Below are 15,332 nucleotides of genomic sequence, written 5' to 3'. Positions count from 1 at the left end.
CTGTGTGACTATCATAAATTAAAAAAAAAAATTTTAAGAGAAAAAAAAAAAAGAATTTCCTCTACCTATTCTTTCAGGTTAAGTCATACTAGTAAAGAGTTTAGTCTCCCTTCATTTGGGGATGTCTTGATTCACCATGAAAAGTATTTTTCTTGATACCAAATTCTGGGTCAAAAGCACTCTTCTTCCAGCATTATTCTGCCTTCTAGCCTCCAGGGTTTCTGATGAGATCCAATAGTGTTCTAATTGTTTCCCCCTGTTAGGTTAGGGGAGCATATTTCTCTTGCTGCTTTCAGCATGTCTTCTTTCTCTTCAGTTTTCAGGGCTTTGAGTACACCATGTATTGATGTGAATTCTTTTGGGTTTATGGGGCATAGGCTTCTTGAATCTATAGGTGCTCATGTACTGCCAAACTTAGGAAGTTTTCAGCCATTATTTCTCTGAATACTTGTTCAGTCCTGTCGTTCCTTCTAGTTCTCCCAAAATTCAGTGACAGAATATTAAACTTCTGTTAATAGCCCACTGAACCTTCAGACTGTTCATTTTATTCAAATTTTTTAAAAAAATTCTCTTCTGTCCAGAATAGTAGTTTCTATTGCTCTATCTTCCAGTCAATGCGAACACAATTCTGTCATTGTAACCATCCACTGTGTTTTGTATTCTAGTCTTGTATTTATCAGTTTTAAATTTTTCATTGGATTCTTGATATCCATTCCTTTGCTGAGACTTCCTATTCTCATTTATTTCTTTTGTGTTTATAATTGCCCCATGGAAAACTTTTATTATGCTGCTTTATGCTCTGCGAGATTAAAAAAAATTTTTTTTTAAGTAGGCTCCATCCTGGGGAGCCAAACATGGGGCTTGAACTCCCTATCCTGAGATCAAGACCTGACCTGAGATCAAGAGTTGGATGCTTAACAGACTGAGCCACCCAGGTAACCCTCTGTCAGATAACTTTAATATTTCTGTCATATTGGTGTTCATATGTATTGTCTTTTTTCATTCAGCTAAAGATCTTCCCCATTGTTGATATGATGACTAATTTTCAATTAAAACTTGGATGTGAAAAAAAACCCCATACTTGGATGTGTCAGGTCCTGAGACTCTGGTTCTTATTTAAGTCATCTATTTTAGATGACTTTGTTCGACAACACACTGGCAGGGGGAAAAGGCACTGGTGGGAGAAGTCTAAGCTCCCAGTTCAGCTGCAGGGTCACAGAGGTCAGGATTCCTCAACACTGCAGGGGTAAGGGGCAAGATGAGAGAGTTCCTACACTCCTGTAAGCCTCAACGGGTACCTCCCTGGCCTCCAAGAGGAGGGGTGACTTATTACTGCTCCTGTGGCCTCATAGATACCTCAGCGGCATGGTGGGACTATGTGGCTTCATTACCCCTGGGTGTTGGTGAGGGGAGGAATGCCTTGTTACTACTGCCTGGTAGGAATGGAAGTTCAGGCTCCCACATGATCTTACTCATAGTACTGGGCAGAGGGGCTTCTTACTGCCTAAGGAGGGTAAACGTCCCAGCTCACTGTGTTTGTTTCTCTGACACCACGATGGTGGTAGCCGTCTGAGGCTCTGACAAAAGTCTAGGCTTCCCACTTGGTCTTTGCTGGTGGGAATGCCAGTGGGGCCATAGTTTCTTCTGTTGTGTTCGGTTGGAGTAGAACAGATACTGTCTAGAAGTTTTCTGTCTTGCTAGGGGGCACCTTTCCTGGTCCTCCGTCTAAAGAGGAATTTTGTTTGAGCGTTTTGTCTGCACTAGGCATTTCCAGGTTGCTGGCTCCTTTAGCTCCAAGTCTGGGATACATGAGGCAAAAAGAAAAATCAGCCTTCTTCCCTCCCCCTTGAAAAGTCCTCTGACATTTGTTTTTATATATCCTACCCAGGGTGTTTGGTTGTATGCTGAGGGAAGAATAGGGAAAAGTATGTCTTTTCTTATCTTCCTGGAAGTGCAAGTCCAATCATTTACTTTTGTGGATTCCTTCCGATGGCAATTAGACAGAAAGTTATATGATTTTACTAATTCTCTTATAATAGCCTCAAAGACATTCAAAGGTTTAACTAAAAAGTAAAGTACAAGCCATGGATTCATTTACTCTTACCTTGCTCGCTGCCATTTGCATAAATGTTAAGATTGACATATGCACAAACAGGACCAGGCAGGGAGGATCCTCTGGTGAGTGTAATTTCCAGGGCAGAACCCTTTAACTGAGCACATGAGAGTATGTGACTGAGTAATTGGAGCATCGACCACAGTGTCACCAAGAGTTCCATACAATTCTGAGAGCATATTCACTCTCATCATGAAATAGGCAAAGCTATGACTTTTCCCTTTGTTTCTCTTTGCACCTTGTTCTTTTAAAAATACACAAAACAGAAAATGAAACCATCTTGTACCTTGCCCCACTGAAAAGCCCAACAGTGACACCCAGCCCCTGCCTGTTGGTATAATCTGCCCCCCAGAAAGGAGTGAGACAAGGGGTAAATGATGGAGTCAATGAATGATACAGAAAAGAACTCCCTCCCTTGTTATAAATGACCTATTTCTGAATTATGGCCAGTATCTTCCATGTCTTGGTATTAGATTTTCATAGTTGCATCTAAAATGTGCCAATAGGAAATGGAACTGTAATTTTATGTACGACCTACTACCAGAAAAGTTAATTGCTCAAGTCAACTGCTATTTGCTTTTAAGTCAGCCACAGGATCCACAATAGTAACGTCTCTGGTTTTAGGTAAAGCAGGCCCATGGCCCCTGGTCCCCTGACAGTATTCCCCAGGAGAACAGCTCCATCATCCCTGCCTCTACTCCCTGACACCCCTCCCGGGCCCCACCTGTACCCCAGCACAGAGGATGACACCAATCAATACTGGGGGGAGAATATCAAAGGGTCACCCCATCAACAATATAAAATCTAACCTTAAGTCTCTTCACAGCTCAACAGAACCCAGAACTCACCTGCATTTCTTCTTGAATAATGATTTTATCAGACACTGGAACTGGATACGGTTTCAAGGGAGCTTTTATGGTGGCAAATATGAACTCCATGTGGCTTTCGATAACATTATTCAGATACTTCCCTTCAGACTTTGCTTTATAATAAACTGTTATTTCATCAGTCGGAACCAGATTGCACTAAAAGCACATACAGAAAAATTTAAAGGGAAACACATTTGTTAATCAAAATGTATAGTGCTGAACAGAGCTGACACTCCTGTGCTCCTGCCCAATGTTCCTCGGAAACAAAGGAGTGACTGAGCAAAAAAGCACTCCCCACTCCCGAAGCTCTGAGCTGAGGCAGAGCTTACATGCATCCTGTCACCAGCTGGAGTGGACTCCTGCGACCTGGAACTGCAGGTCTCAGACACCCAGCCTGAGGAGGACGGGTGGCAGGTGCAGGAGCCCCTCCTCAGGGTTGAGGGGTGGGAGCTGCTGGCTCCCTCTCCTGGTGGGCAGGCAAGAGGCCTGTGCACCTGCCCTGGCTCCCAGCTCCCTTGTGAGGAAGAACCACCCTTTTGTCCAGATCCAACAATGTCTCCCTGAGCTAGGAGCCCTTCCTCAGATACCCACTGCCATCTCCAACATTCTGTGCCTTTCAGGAGGCACATCCAGATGATGATTCTGTAGAAACCCTGAAGAACTGACAGAGGTGGACAAGGCATAGGTTGGCTGAAAGCTCCTGGTCAGAGAAACAAAAAAGCCACGTCCAGTTTGCGGTGAATGAGAAGGGGGTGGAAGGGGCCTACTTTTCCTGCAGAGCACAATGGGAACGGACCGCAGATGAGTGGCTAATTTTCATTACTCAATTACAATGGTTTATACTACCTGCCTCTCCTGTCCTCCCCCACAACCAAAAAACCAAACAAAACTCCCAATTAGCTTGTTTTTAACGGGACAAACTCACCTTTTTGCGAAGTTTCTGGATGCGATTGATGACCTCCCGAGCCACTCCTTCATCTACCATTGACTGGTCGGGGGTGACATCTAAGAGAACCAAAGCCTGTAGGAATTAACAGTGCACAGCATGACAATCAAACAAGGAGGAATGGTTCTCTTAAACTCAGCAAAATGGTCTAGGAGTTAAATTCTGAGAAGTATGTCATGTAACACTATTTATTCATCCACATGAGCAAAGGAGATAGTTAAACTAGTTTTATTATGGTTCAGGTGCTTCTTTGTAAAGAGTTATTTCTTCCACCAGGACTGGTCCAGCGCCTCCTTTTCTTTGCAGGTGCCACTCAAGGAGATGTGGGAGTGAGTCTCCTGTGGAACTGCTCATCTGTGTGATGAGGAGTCCAGCAGTCACTGCCCTTGCAGGAAGTGGGGTCAAGGGCTGCACGGCTTGTCACGCTGGGCTTGATGGTCCATCAGTGTGAATCAAGACATGGTTCTACAAGGACTACAACAAGTTTGACAGGACTTAAAACACATCTTCTTGACTTTGCCTACTTCCTACGCCATCTGTGGTGAAATATGTCGATGACGATGTGGTATCACAGCTGGCACAGAGAAGGATACACTTGTAAATCAAGCACCAGTCCCACAGACGTTTCTGAGAAAACTTTATCAGGAAGGTAAACAACTTGATCCACTTCACGGCAGCAAGGTAGGACAGAGCCCCCCCCAGCCTTTAGAACATGAACCATGTCAGCAATCTCAGAAGACTAGGATACTTCTTTCAGTGACTCTTCATGCTGGCCGCCATCAGGGTATGTACACATTCTCCTGGCCTCCTCTCCTAGCTTCTTCCCTGGTGGCTCCTCATGTTGTCTGCTCACATGGAGCTTGGCCTACATCTAATTCAAGCCACTGTGAAAGGCTTGAGCAGTCTGAGGAGGCTGGCCTTCCTCACATGGTAATCGCCATGCCCCCTGCACATGGCCTGTTACCCACAGAGGGGCTTCCACAAGCTCCCCAACTCCCACCCTGCAGATCTTATGAACTGTCTGCCCAGAGAAGGCTGGTCAAGAGCAGAGAGAGATACTCTGACCCATCACAACAAAAAGCGCTGGCCCTAGAATCCAGAACTGCTGCACACCCTCCTCTAGGGCATCCTTCCTTCGCCTGTCTCCACGCCAGGATTTGGAAAGGAGCTCTTTGCTCATTTCTACCAGATAACCTGTGAGGCACAAGAGTAAGAACTAGCTTACTTCACTGTCTCTATAACTGGCTCATTCCTTGAAGGGTAGGGTTACATCTTGTTCATTTCTGTAGGGCCCAACACATGGAACAATTACAGGCAGAAGTCATAAAATGTCTATTTACACACATGTTAAAAATGTGCACATGTTAAGAGCAAACAATGAAGTAATTTGACAAAGCCCATCTAAAATGAATACCTGGTTTATTTACTCTGAGATAAGCTGTCAACACTCAGGAAAGGCACAGGTAAATACTTTTTCCTCTTCTGTTACCTTCTGGTAAAGAAACGGGGTAGGAAGGAGACATACCTGGGCATCTGAGTGTGCTTCATACTGCGTCGTCCCTCCTGTTTTCTGATCAAAGGTGTACATGAGGCGGATGTCCTCTTCATGCAGCTCATGGCCTTCGACAACAATGGTCCCTGTCGGAGAAGCAAATGCCACTGTCAGCCAGTCCCTCTGTGTCCTCCTCCTCACACCAACCACCTGCAGTACCATCATCCCAAATTTTAAAACTTCACCACATCAAGTTGTAGAGACTTGGAGGGGTCATGTTCTCCCGACTCACGTCATCATTGCAGTCAAGGATGCAACAGACTTCCTACACTTCCGCATACTGCCTTGAAGACAATTAAATCATTGCTAACATCTACCCATGTAAACAGGCACCCAGGTCCAAAGGCATATGCCCCAAGATGATGTGTCCCCACATCATAAACACAGAGTAGAATGATGCACGGAAGAAGGCAGGCTTAACAGTCCAGGAGGACCCAGGCTCTCCCCTCACTGGCTGTAGGACCTTGGTGCTCCACTGTCTGCTGAGCAGAGTGGGGAACAGGATGAAGTAAGCAGTGTCAAGGTCTGGGTGCCATCCTCCCACAACAGGCAGAATGCATGAAGAGTGGGAGATGGCAATTTTCCCAGATTTCAGGGAAGCCTGCTGCAGTCACCCACAATGATCTTGGTCCCTGAGCACTGGGCTGTCATTTTGACTACGTCACTCTGTTCTGAAAACTACTCTGCTTTTCATCAGCGTAGAAATCCATTCAGAAAGTAGTTTAGAGGGACACCTGGGTAGCTCAGTGGTTGAGCATCTGCCTTTGGCTCAGGATATGACCCTGGGGTCCTGGGATGGAGTCCTACATCAGGCTCCCCACAGGGATCTGCTTCTCCCTCTACCTGTGTCTCTGCCTTTCTTTCTGTGTCTCTTATGAATAAATAAAATCTTAAAAACAAAAACAAAAAAAGTAATGACTCAACTTTTAGTCACTAGCTTATATTTTATAAAAAAAGAATATGGGGCCTCTACGGGACATTTATCCCAATTCCCCATAAGCATTCATCTGAATTCTGAGTCCTTCCATCTTTCCTCATGACTTTTAATTTCAGAAGGAGCCCAGGCAATCAAACACCTCGTGCCCCAAGATGGCTGCACGAGGTCAAGCAGCCATAGCAAGACGCGAGTTCTACTCGTGGCAGAGCTGAGAATTCCTGGGCACCTGCAAAGTCCCTCGAAGGAAAGGACAGGGGCGAAGTCCCCTTTGCTAACCTCCTTCTGTTGTCCTAGACTTTTCCTTCGGGGCACGTAACAAAACTACCATTGTTTCCACAAATCATCAATGGGGGGTTAGGACGATGTCTGTCGCACTCATTTCTGGGTTCCCAATGCCAGCCAAACATGAGGGCTTTACAAAGTATTTGCTAAATTAGTCTAAATCCAGTCTTGCTCAAATAAGAGACCAAACTATGAATTCTTGATGTCTTAGAGAAATCATGATAAGTTCTGTACAGTTCTCCCTAGAAGCAGCTCCAAACCTATTGCTAAGTTCCTTTCTCAAAATCTACTTTATCTTTTCTGTCAAATGTATTCCGGTCTTCATTCACACATTTCTAAAAACCATCATGTTTTTTCTTCACAAGCAATGACTTTGATACCAGGGGCTCTGCTCTCCCTCTCACTAGGGTAGTTTCTAGGCTTCTATGAGCAGGTGCAGGTTCAGTGTAACCGAAGGTCGACCCACCTGGTTCAGTCATTCTACCTAGAAATTCAGCCCAAAGGAATTGATTCCACAGAACAGTGATGTGTGAAAATGCTCACTGCCGTACTACTGCCAATAGTAGAAGAATGGAAACAATCCAAAGAGCAAACATGCATCCCCACGAAGGAAAACCATTGCAATAGTTCTCAAAAGAGCTCTTTACAGACTAATGATGCATATAGAGTAAAAATTGTAAAATAATAAAGTGAATGTGGAATATAAAAATATAAGCATGAAAAACATATTTACAATTACAGTGTGGTCTCCACTTTGTGAAGCTGTGCTTAGTGACTGTCTGCATACCAGAATTTTTATGTTGCCCAGCACCAGCAGAGAGTAGGCACTCAGTCTGCAGTAAATGGATGGGTGATGGCTCAGGGATCATTTTCAGCCTTTCCTTTTTCTACATTATCAAAATTACGTTATAAACTTTTTTATAACCAGAAGGGGCTGTGACAATGTAGGTCAAGCAGGAGCCCAGGGGTGAGGTACGCCAGGTGGGGGCCACGGATGGTGCGGGCAGAGCAGACACCCACCACTCTCCTGGAAGCACTCCAGCTCCTCACTGCTCAGCTGCTTGATGGCCGCCATGACTGCCCGGAAGGCTCCCTTCAGACGCTTCCCTAGGACCATGTGATCAGGTTCTGCCCTGAGGCGAATGCCATACTTGTTTTTATCTGTAGACAAGGTAACCTCTCGAACATTCAATTCCTGTAATTGGTAGCCAAGATGAAACAGCAAGTGGGAGATGAAAACACACGTCCACAAAAACTTGCATGCAAACGTTGCTGAAAACATTAGTCACAACAGTCAAAAAGTGGAACCACCCTAACGTCCACCAACTGGGAAAGTATAAACAACATGTCATCTATCCACACAAGGGAATATTACTTAGCAAAATAAAGGACTGAGGCTCCGACACAGGCTATACCATGAATGACCCTTGGTGTCACGTGAAGGAAGCCAGCCTCAAAAGACCACTTGCTGTCGGGTTCTGTTTACATGTAATATCCAGAGCATGTGGTTTCCAGGGCATGGAGGGCTCTTGAAGGCAAAAATGGCATGTGAATGCTAATGGGTACTGGGCTTCTTTTTGGGGTGATGACAATATCATAAAATTTTAATGGCTGTACAACTCTATAAATAAATAAATTAAAGATATTTCTTGTCCCAGGACACCTGGGTGGCTCAGTGGTTGAGTGTTTGCCTTTGGCTCAGGGCATGATCCTATGGTCCTGAGATCGAGTCCGACATCAGGCTCCCTGTAGGGAGCCTGCTTCTCCCTCTGCCTGTCTCTCTGCCTCTCTGTGTGTCTCTCATGAATAAATAAAATCTTAAAAAAAAAAAATCTTTCTTGTCCAGAGCATTCAAGACAATTGAGCAAAACTCAATTAAGAAGATTCTAGACTTAGAGGAGCGCCTGGGTGGCTCAGTTGGTTAAGGGTCTGACTCTTGGTTTTGGCTCAAGTCCTGATCTCAGAGTCGTGAGATCCAGCCCTGTGTCAGACTCCACACTCAGCGGGGAGTCTGCCTGAGACTCTCTTTCCCTCCTTCACCCTCTAAGTAAATAAAATCTTAATAACAAAAATGAAACACTGCCAGGTCAAAAAATGCAAGTTGAAGACTATAAACATGGCCCTTTTTAGCACAAAGACAATGGCATGTGCACACATGTATATGTGTGTGTGTGTGTGTGTGTGTGTGTGTGTGTATGCACAGCACTCCAACAGCCTGGTGGGGAACGCCTCATGAACATCCCCAGGCTGGGTAGGTGGGAAGGGACTCACCCTGTACCCGATGCCAGAGTGTGAGCTGCTCACAACCAACGCATGCCCACTTGTTACTTGATGATTTGAAGGAATAGTTTTTTGGGTAATTATCAAAGGGTACTTTGGAGAAGGTAAGTGGATGAAGATGCTCAGTGACCCAACCAAGGTAAAGAAATCCACTGATCTTGGAATTGCTTTTAGACAATTACGATTACATTGTAAAAATGCAAAACCCCATGCTGACTCTGAGCAACGTGTGAGATTCCGTGGACGGTTAGGTACGTGGAGCTGCTGATGTATGGGAGGAAGAGTGCCAGCCCTGATGATCTTCTCAAAGACAGACATCTATTCAGATGAAACAGATGAACCAGCACTCTTACCTCAATGATATACTTCTCCAGAGACCTGATCTCATGAAGAGCTTCCGGATCCTGATGGATAACCACGATTTCTTTCAAAGGATACTAGGAGGAAGGGGACAAGGAGTTTACCAAGCAGCCAACCCTTGAAACTGCATGAAAGGAAAATGTTACATGTTTTATTCAAATCTCAAGCTCCAGACTGCTCAGGCTTACCCAGCACTAAGTCTTTCACACCCTATAGTGGAACAAAAACCAATGTCCTTCCTGGAAGTGCTCTCTTTTAAGAAAATATTCCAAAGGTCTAATTATTTGGGCCTGTGCACAGAAAATATGATAAGGCGTCAAACCTTTATTGGAATGGTTCTGCGGTCTCGAATCACTCGTCCCAGTTCAATCACAGACTGCATCCGAGACACTGCGCTCTCCGTGCTCTTGTCAATCAGCTCCTCTCTGGTGGCAGAGTTGGGGTGTGAGGGAGTCCCCAGGGGAGGCCAGTGACAGGCCTCCAGTGACAGTATCAGTGACAGGCATACAGAGTGAGGAGGGGAGGCTGGTGGGGAGGCTGATTCTTACCGAACGTGGGGCAGCATGAGGTAGTGGATGCTCTGTGTGTCCTTGTCCTGGACAGAAACAGGGTCGATAAGCAGCTTTAGATTCTGGTACATCAACTCGGTGAGGAAAGGTGTATAGGGGGCCTGCACGAGGACAGAGGGAGGCATGTCATTCACACACAGCCATTGCTAACTGACCTCAGGGAGAGGAAAACAGCAGCTCTGCACGCACGCGTGGGGACGTGCCTGTATTCCACACGCCATCGGGAGACAAATGGCCTTTCTGACCTTGGTGGGAGGGACCCTGTGTGGCACAGCAGCAGAGGTACAGCCGGGGCCCCAGTGCATCCCTCAGGGAATCTGTAATCAAAACAGGAGCCCGGCCATGACCAAACATCCTCACACCTTAGAAACCTTGTCGCCGAGCTGGGGAAATGCTTCCTAGGGTGAAGGGGAGTGAGGTCAGATTCCTGCTCGTGTGTGTTCAGGGAGCGAAGGGAAGGATCATGCCATCAGGCTGGAGCAGCAGTGACAGGACACAGGGAACCCAAACTGGCACCTTCACTTGTGTATCACTGAGTATTTCAATTGGTAGGAACACGTTCCAAGTAAAACATCATTTGTGATGTGTTTGTTTGGTTAGCTACACTTTCAGGAGCTTCCCTGTTACATCAGCAGGAGCCGCATAAAGACGAGGCACATGCTCATAGGGAGCTGTGGCTCTGCCATCTCGAGGCCAGCACGCTGGCCCTAAGTGCTCTATAGTGGTGGACAGGAAGAGCCAGCTCTGGCAGCACATCTCTCTTAGCCCTTGCTGACATAGAGGAGACACAAGATTTCTGGATGGGGCTAGAGATTTAGGTTGTTTGATGATTCCCTCTACGTCTGGGTCTGTGAGATGAGCCCAGACTAGCCTCAGACCGAGGGCACTGCCACAACGGCTTACCATCAGTCTGCACAGAGACAGCAGGACACTGAACAAGGTCTCCAGGGCCGTAACACAGTCCTCCACCCCGTTTTCACCCTAGTGAAGGAGACCGTGAGAATCTGGTCAGGTGAATGAAGAGCAGTGGCCCAGAGAGCACAAGGCACAGGCTGGCAGAGGTGGATAGGCAGGAGGCTGGCGTGGGCCCTGCGCTCCCCACCTCTGAGGGCCTGGAGGCTGTGCACATACAACACATGCAGAAGGTTACAAACAGGAAGTTTAAATTACTTTTAGAGAAGATTTCTTATTTTAAAAAAAACATATATACTGTGTGTTTTTAAGAAATAATGACACTAATTCATCGTAGGAAAAACACTAGTAAAGGTTATAAATTACAGAAGTCAACCATAGTGAAGTTCCAGACACAGGTGATGTGAACCGTGTAGAGAGAGGAGTGAGCCCCTCTGCACATGGGTGTGTGGTGTGATCAATTTTAACAAAAATGAAATCACTATTTTGTGAAGGGCTTTCGTCATTCACCCATTGGGAGTAGACTGGCAGGCAGGGGCTCCATCACTTGGCCCGTCCCCAGAGGGCAACTGTCCGCACATACTGGCCCTCTAGAGGATGACACAAGGGGCCCCTCCTGAGATCACAGCCAGCCCTGCTGACATCTGTATGAGTTTACATGAGTTTCTTCTGTGTTTTAAAAGAATCTGTGGAGCTGAGTCCTGTATGGCCCTGAGACTCTCACTCCAGCAGGACATGTCCTGAGCTGTCTTGAAGGTTTGCAAGTGGACTTCTAGAACTTACAGGCTCCTATCTATCAAATGGTGATAAATACAGCTTATGTATAATGTGAAAAGGAGAAGGAGAAAGAGCTTCAGAACGCAGAGCATTTGGAAGGCCTCCGTTCTCTCAACAGTCACCCTCCCACAGTCCTGCCGCTCCCAGCAGCAGCCTTTGGGCACTCACCTTCAACCTTCTGCGGTTCATCCTGACGTACCAGTTGGTGAGGACATCCACAAACTTGACCAGGCGAGGTACCACGGTATACAGCCTGTAGGCTGAGAACAATGACCAGGCGGTGAGAACAGCTGAGCATATTGGGGCAGCAAGGGCCCTGCCACCGCAGGGGAGGCAGGAAGAATCAAAGCCACACCGCACTGACGGCATTGCCCAAGGTGTGCTATGTGGCTATCAGGGTGTCCAGGCATGCACACCACCACCCTGTGAGTGCCTACAGGCTCCCGTGATCAATGAGGAAAACAGAAGCCCAGGACCCAGGGTGGGGAGGCTCAGGCTGCATGCCGCACGGCTCCCTGTGGCCCCGTTTCCTGGTGTGGTGCGGGGAGGCAGCACCACCAAAGCCTGATTTCCTTGCACTGGGCTGCCCTGAATATCTGTGAGGACATGCTAAATGCATTGACACCCCTGAGGCTGAAGCACAGCACAGGCCAGGGCTTTCCAAGCAGAGCCACTTTGTCAATGTGAGGATAGTCCGGCTGACCCATGGGGCAGGTGGACCCCAACCCCCTCCAGAGAAAGCCCGGCCCAGCTGTCAGCAGAATGGGCTCCCCAGAGGCTATAGAACAGGAAAGACAGCTGGGATGGGTGGTAGAGGACAGACGTGAGGGCTTCTGAGGAACCCAGGGGGTGATCAGGAAGGGGTGCTCAGCCAGTCTTGTTGAAGCTGTGGGCCTATTTTTAGGATTCCCCATCCACCTCTCTGTTAACTGATACTCCCCATTACATACACACTGCAAAACCAAGAGTGAGACCAACAATTACAAACAAATATAACTTGTATTGATAAGTGTTCAGTGACCAGGCCTCTGGTCCAGACCTCCATGACGAGAAGCCACCAAGGCAGAGGGCAGCTCACCAAGACCAGAATTGAGGCGCCAGCGGCCTGGCCTCAAGGAGACAGGTGACTTCCAGGGCTCATCATGCCCCTCACCTTCTAGGAGGCCAGAACTCCCTGTGCTTAGGTGTCGACCCTTGGAGGGCACACCGAGGCCTCACAGCATGGCTGCTGGGCTCCCTGATGAGAACTGCAGACCCCCAGGTCCTCAGAACCCTGAGGGCTTGAGGGACAGAGCTGGCAGACCATGGCACCGGGAACCCTGCAGAGGCCGTGGACACAACGGCTGCTTGACCTCTGGTTCCCAGGGAGACAGACCCCAGCCGGCACACACGAGCTCAGGCATGGCTAGGCCCTGCTGTCCCCAGGTGTCCTTGGATAGTACCCACCGTAAGGAACAGATTAGGTGGGTTAGAACCATGGAAGCCCATGTGGTGCCTGTGGCAGGCAGGGTGAGGCTGAGACCAGTGTGTTTCTGCAAGTCTTAACAAAAATAACATTTGAAATGTTGAAAGAAACAACCAATAACCTACTGCTCTATATGTCTCAAAATGTCTATAAAACTTCCTGTTTTAAAAAAAAACAACATGGATAAATATGAAAGGGCAATCAGAGGAGAGCTCTTCTTTCCAGGAGGACAGCCCAGGAGTCATACCTGCCATTTCCGTCTCAAAGAACCCAACCAGCGACTGCATGCAGGACAGGACCCACCGGTCTGTGACGTTAGCGCTTTCTCTAGCTGTGTTCTCGTTGTAGATGAATTCCATTTCTTCTTCCTGGAAAGTGACAATTATTGCATCGATCTGCACACTTAGGGGAAAATACCGTATAGAAATGAACACTTCACGTCACCCAAAAGTAGGCCCCCAGAGCAATCCACAAGACCTTGGACCTCACTGGCAATTTAAATTTCTAATTCTCAGCAACGCTTTCTAAATAAGCTTTAAACAGGATATTAAGTCCCCAGTTAATGAATTGCATTTTTACTGAACTAAATAGAATTTAGGAAAAAATTATTTCTCTGTACCAGTGATTACAAGTTGAGAAATACTCCAAAATCTTTTAAATGCAGGGTTTAGTCACTTTAAACCTGATGAAGGAAAGCTAGTAAGGCTGCTAGGATGGGATGATTGCCTATAGACTGAACACACACACTTGGAATTAAGGTCTCTGCTAAAATTGTCCATTTTACCCAGAATGCTCTGTCGGACTGGCATTTCCTTTACAAAACCCTCCTTGGGCTGAAGGTGTGCCTCACGTCCCCTCATGCAGCAGCAATGCCAGGCTGGCGGGACTGCAGCCCTGATCCAAGCGTGCTGATGGAGCTGGCCTCTGGCCCCCACACCCCTGCTTGTGCTCCCAAGCCCCACATGAACAGAGGCCCACTTGGCCAGGAGGTGGCAACAACAGAGGCAGGAGCGATACCAGGGCCCAGGGAGAAGCCTGCGGTGGGAGAGGAGCAGATATATTCACAGCTTAGGCTTCCAGCCAATTTCTGGAAAGGAATAACGTTGCATGATGTAAGGGATGCGTGGTACTGGGGTCTGACCCCAGGGGAGCCCTGAGAGCAGAGGCAGGGCAGCCTCCCAGGCCAGGACTCAAGTGCACACACACCACAACCCCCGTTTCCCTAATAACCAGTGGAACGTCTCTCACTTTCAGAGTCTGGACCGAGATGCCCCCTCAGAGCCCTGCGTGCAGCAGCCTCACCCTACCCCCACCAGCCCTGGCTCCATGACGGGAGGCAAGTGGGGCAATGAACGAACCTCCAATGCGGCTCTTCTGTAGGGGATGCATGACAGCCCCCAGTGGCTCTGATCCCTACCCACAGGGACTGCTTGTCGCGCCCCCATGGAGCAATGACCTGAGCAAACCCACTTGACCCACACCTTCTGCAGCCTCAGCACGTTCTGGATGAAGAAACGGTAGGCATTGTACCAAGGGAGCAGCACATCCTTCAGGACATCACGCACACCCTCCTCCTTAAATCGCAGGTTTTCTGCTCTCACCACTGGGGAGTTGATCAGATATAATCTGAATGAGGAGAAACGTTAAATAGAAGAGGAATATACAGATTAAAACAAGTACTATTACTAGACTTGTTGATACTGAAAACACCAAAATCAGCATTTTTTTAATATAAAAGGAGAGAATTATGAATACTCTTCTTATGGTCAATGTAAAACTGACAGAACTCTTACTCTGTGCAAGAGACCAGCGGATACTAAGGGGAGACCTAACCCCATATGGATGGGGCCCTCGAGCAACCAGGAAGCAGGCCCTGTGCTCGTATGCATGCGGGCCTTGGGTGGACCAAGAGGGAGCAGTGCGGCCCCCCTCCCAGGACGCCATGCACAGGCACGGGATTCACAGAAGAGCAGCCACCAGTGGGCTCCCAGAAGGAAGAGGTGGGGATGTTGCCAGACATCCTATGGACAGTCCCACTGCGAAGACTTCTCTGGCTCAGGTTGCCGGTGTGCCAGGGGTGGTCTAATAGCTAACTGGGGGGTCGGACACCCCGTGAACTACTCCGGGGCAGCCTGAATGTGCTCAGGCATAGCCCCTGGGTGTGGGTCTTGTGTCTGCCACAGGACAATGCGGAATGAGACCGTGGTGGCTCCTTTCCCCACACTTTGTGGGCATGACCAGGACTAACATTTCAACAATGGCTCACGTTT

At 47.6% G+C, this 15,332-nt stretch overlaps 1 protein-coding gene across 3 annotated transcripts in view; it reads right to left on the bottom strand.

Moving 5' to 3' along the window:
• The window catches only part of IARS1 (isoleucyl-tRNA synthetase 1), a 68,986-nt gene that overhangs the window by 12,244 nt on the left and 41,410 nt on the right, over positions 1-15,332 (bottom strand). For all 3 annotated transcript variants that reach the window (XM_072842460.1, XM_072842481.1, XM_072842471.1), the window contains exons 19-30: positions 14,544-14,688; positions 13,310-13,430; positions 11,766-11,857; positions 10,812-10,889; positions 9,888-10,009; positions 9,662-9,764; positions 9,333-9,416; positions 7,720-7,894; positions 5,454-5,566; positions 3,908-4,003; positions 2,962-3,138; positions 2,105-2,210 (exon numbers count right to left, since the gene is read on the bottom strand). In XM_072842460.1, coding sequence (XP_072698561.1) covers positions 2,105-2,210; positions 2,962-3,138; positions 3,908-4,003; positions 5,454-5,566; positions 7,720-7,894; positions 9,333-9,416; positions 9,662-9,764; positions 9,888-10,009; positions 10,812-10,889; positions 11,766-11,857; positions 13,310-13,430; positions 14,544-14,688 — 1,412 coding nt within the window. The remainder of the gene's footprint in view (positions 1-2,104; positions 2,211-2,961; positions 3,139-3,907; positions 4,004-5,453; positions 5,567-7,719; positions 7,895-9,332; positions 9,417-9,661; positions 9,765-9,887; positions 10,010-10,811; positions 10,890-11,765; positions 11,858-13,309; positions 13,431-14,543; positions 14,689-15,332) is intronic.

Source organism: Canis lupus, chromosome 1 (assembly GCF_048164855.1).
Source record: "Canis lupus baileyi chromosome 1, mCanLup2.hap1, whole genome shotgun sequence".
Lineage (NCBI taxonomy): Eukaryota > Metazoa > Chordata > Mammalia > Carnivora > Canidae > Canis > Canis lupus.
This window is presented reverse-complemented; position numbering and strand designations above follow the sequence as displayed.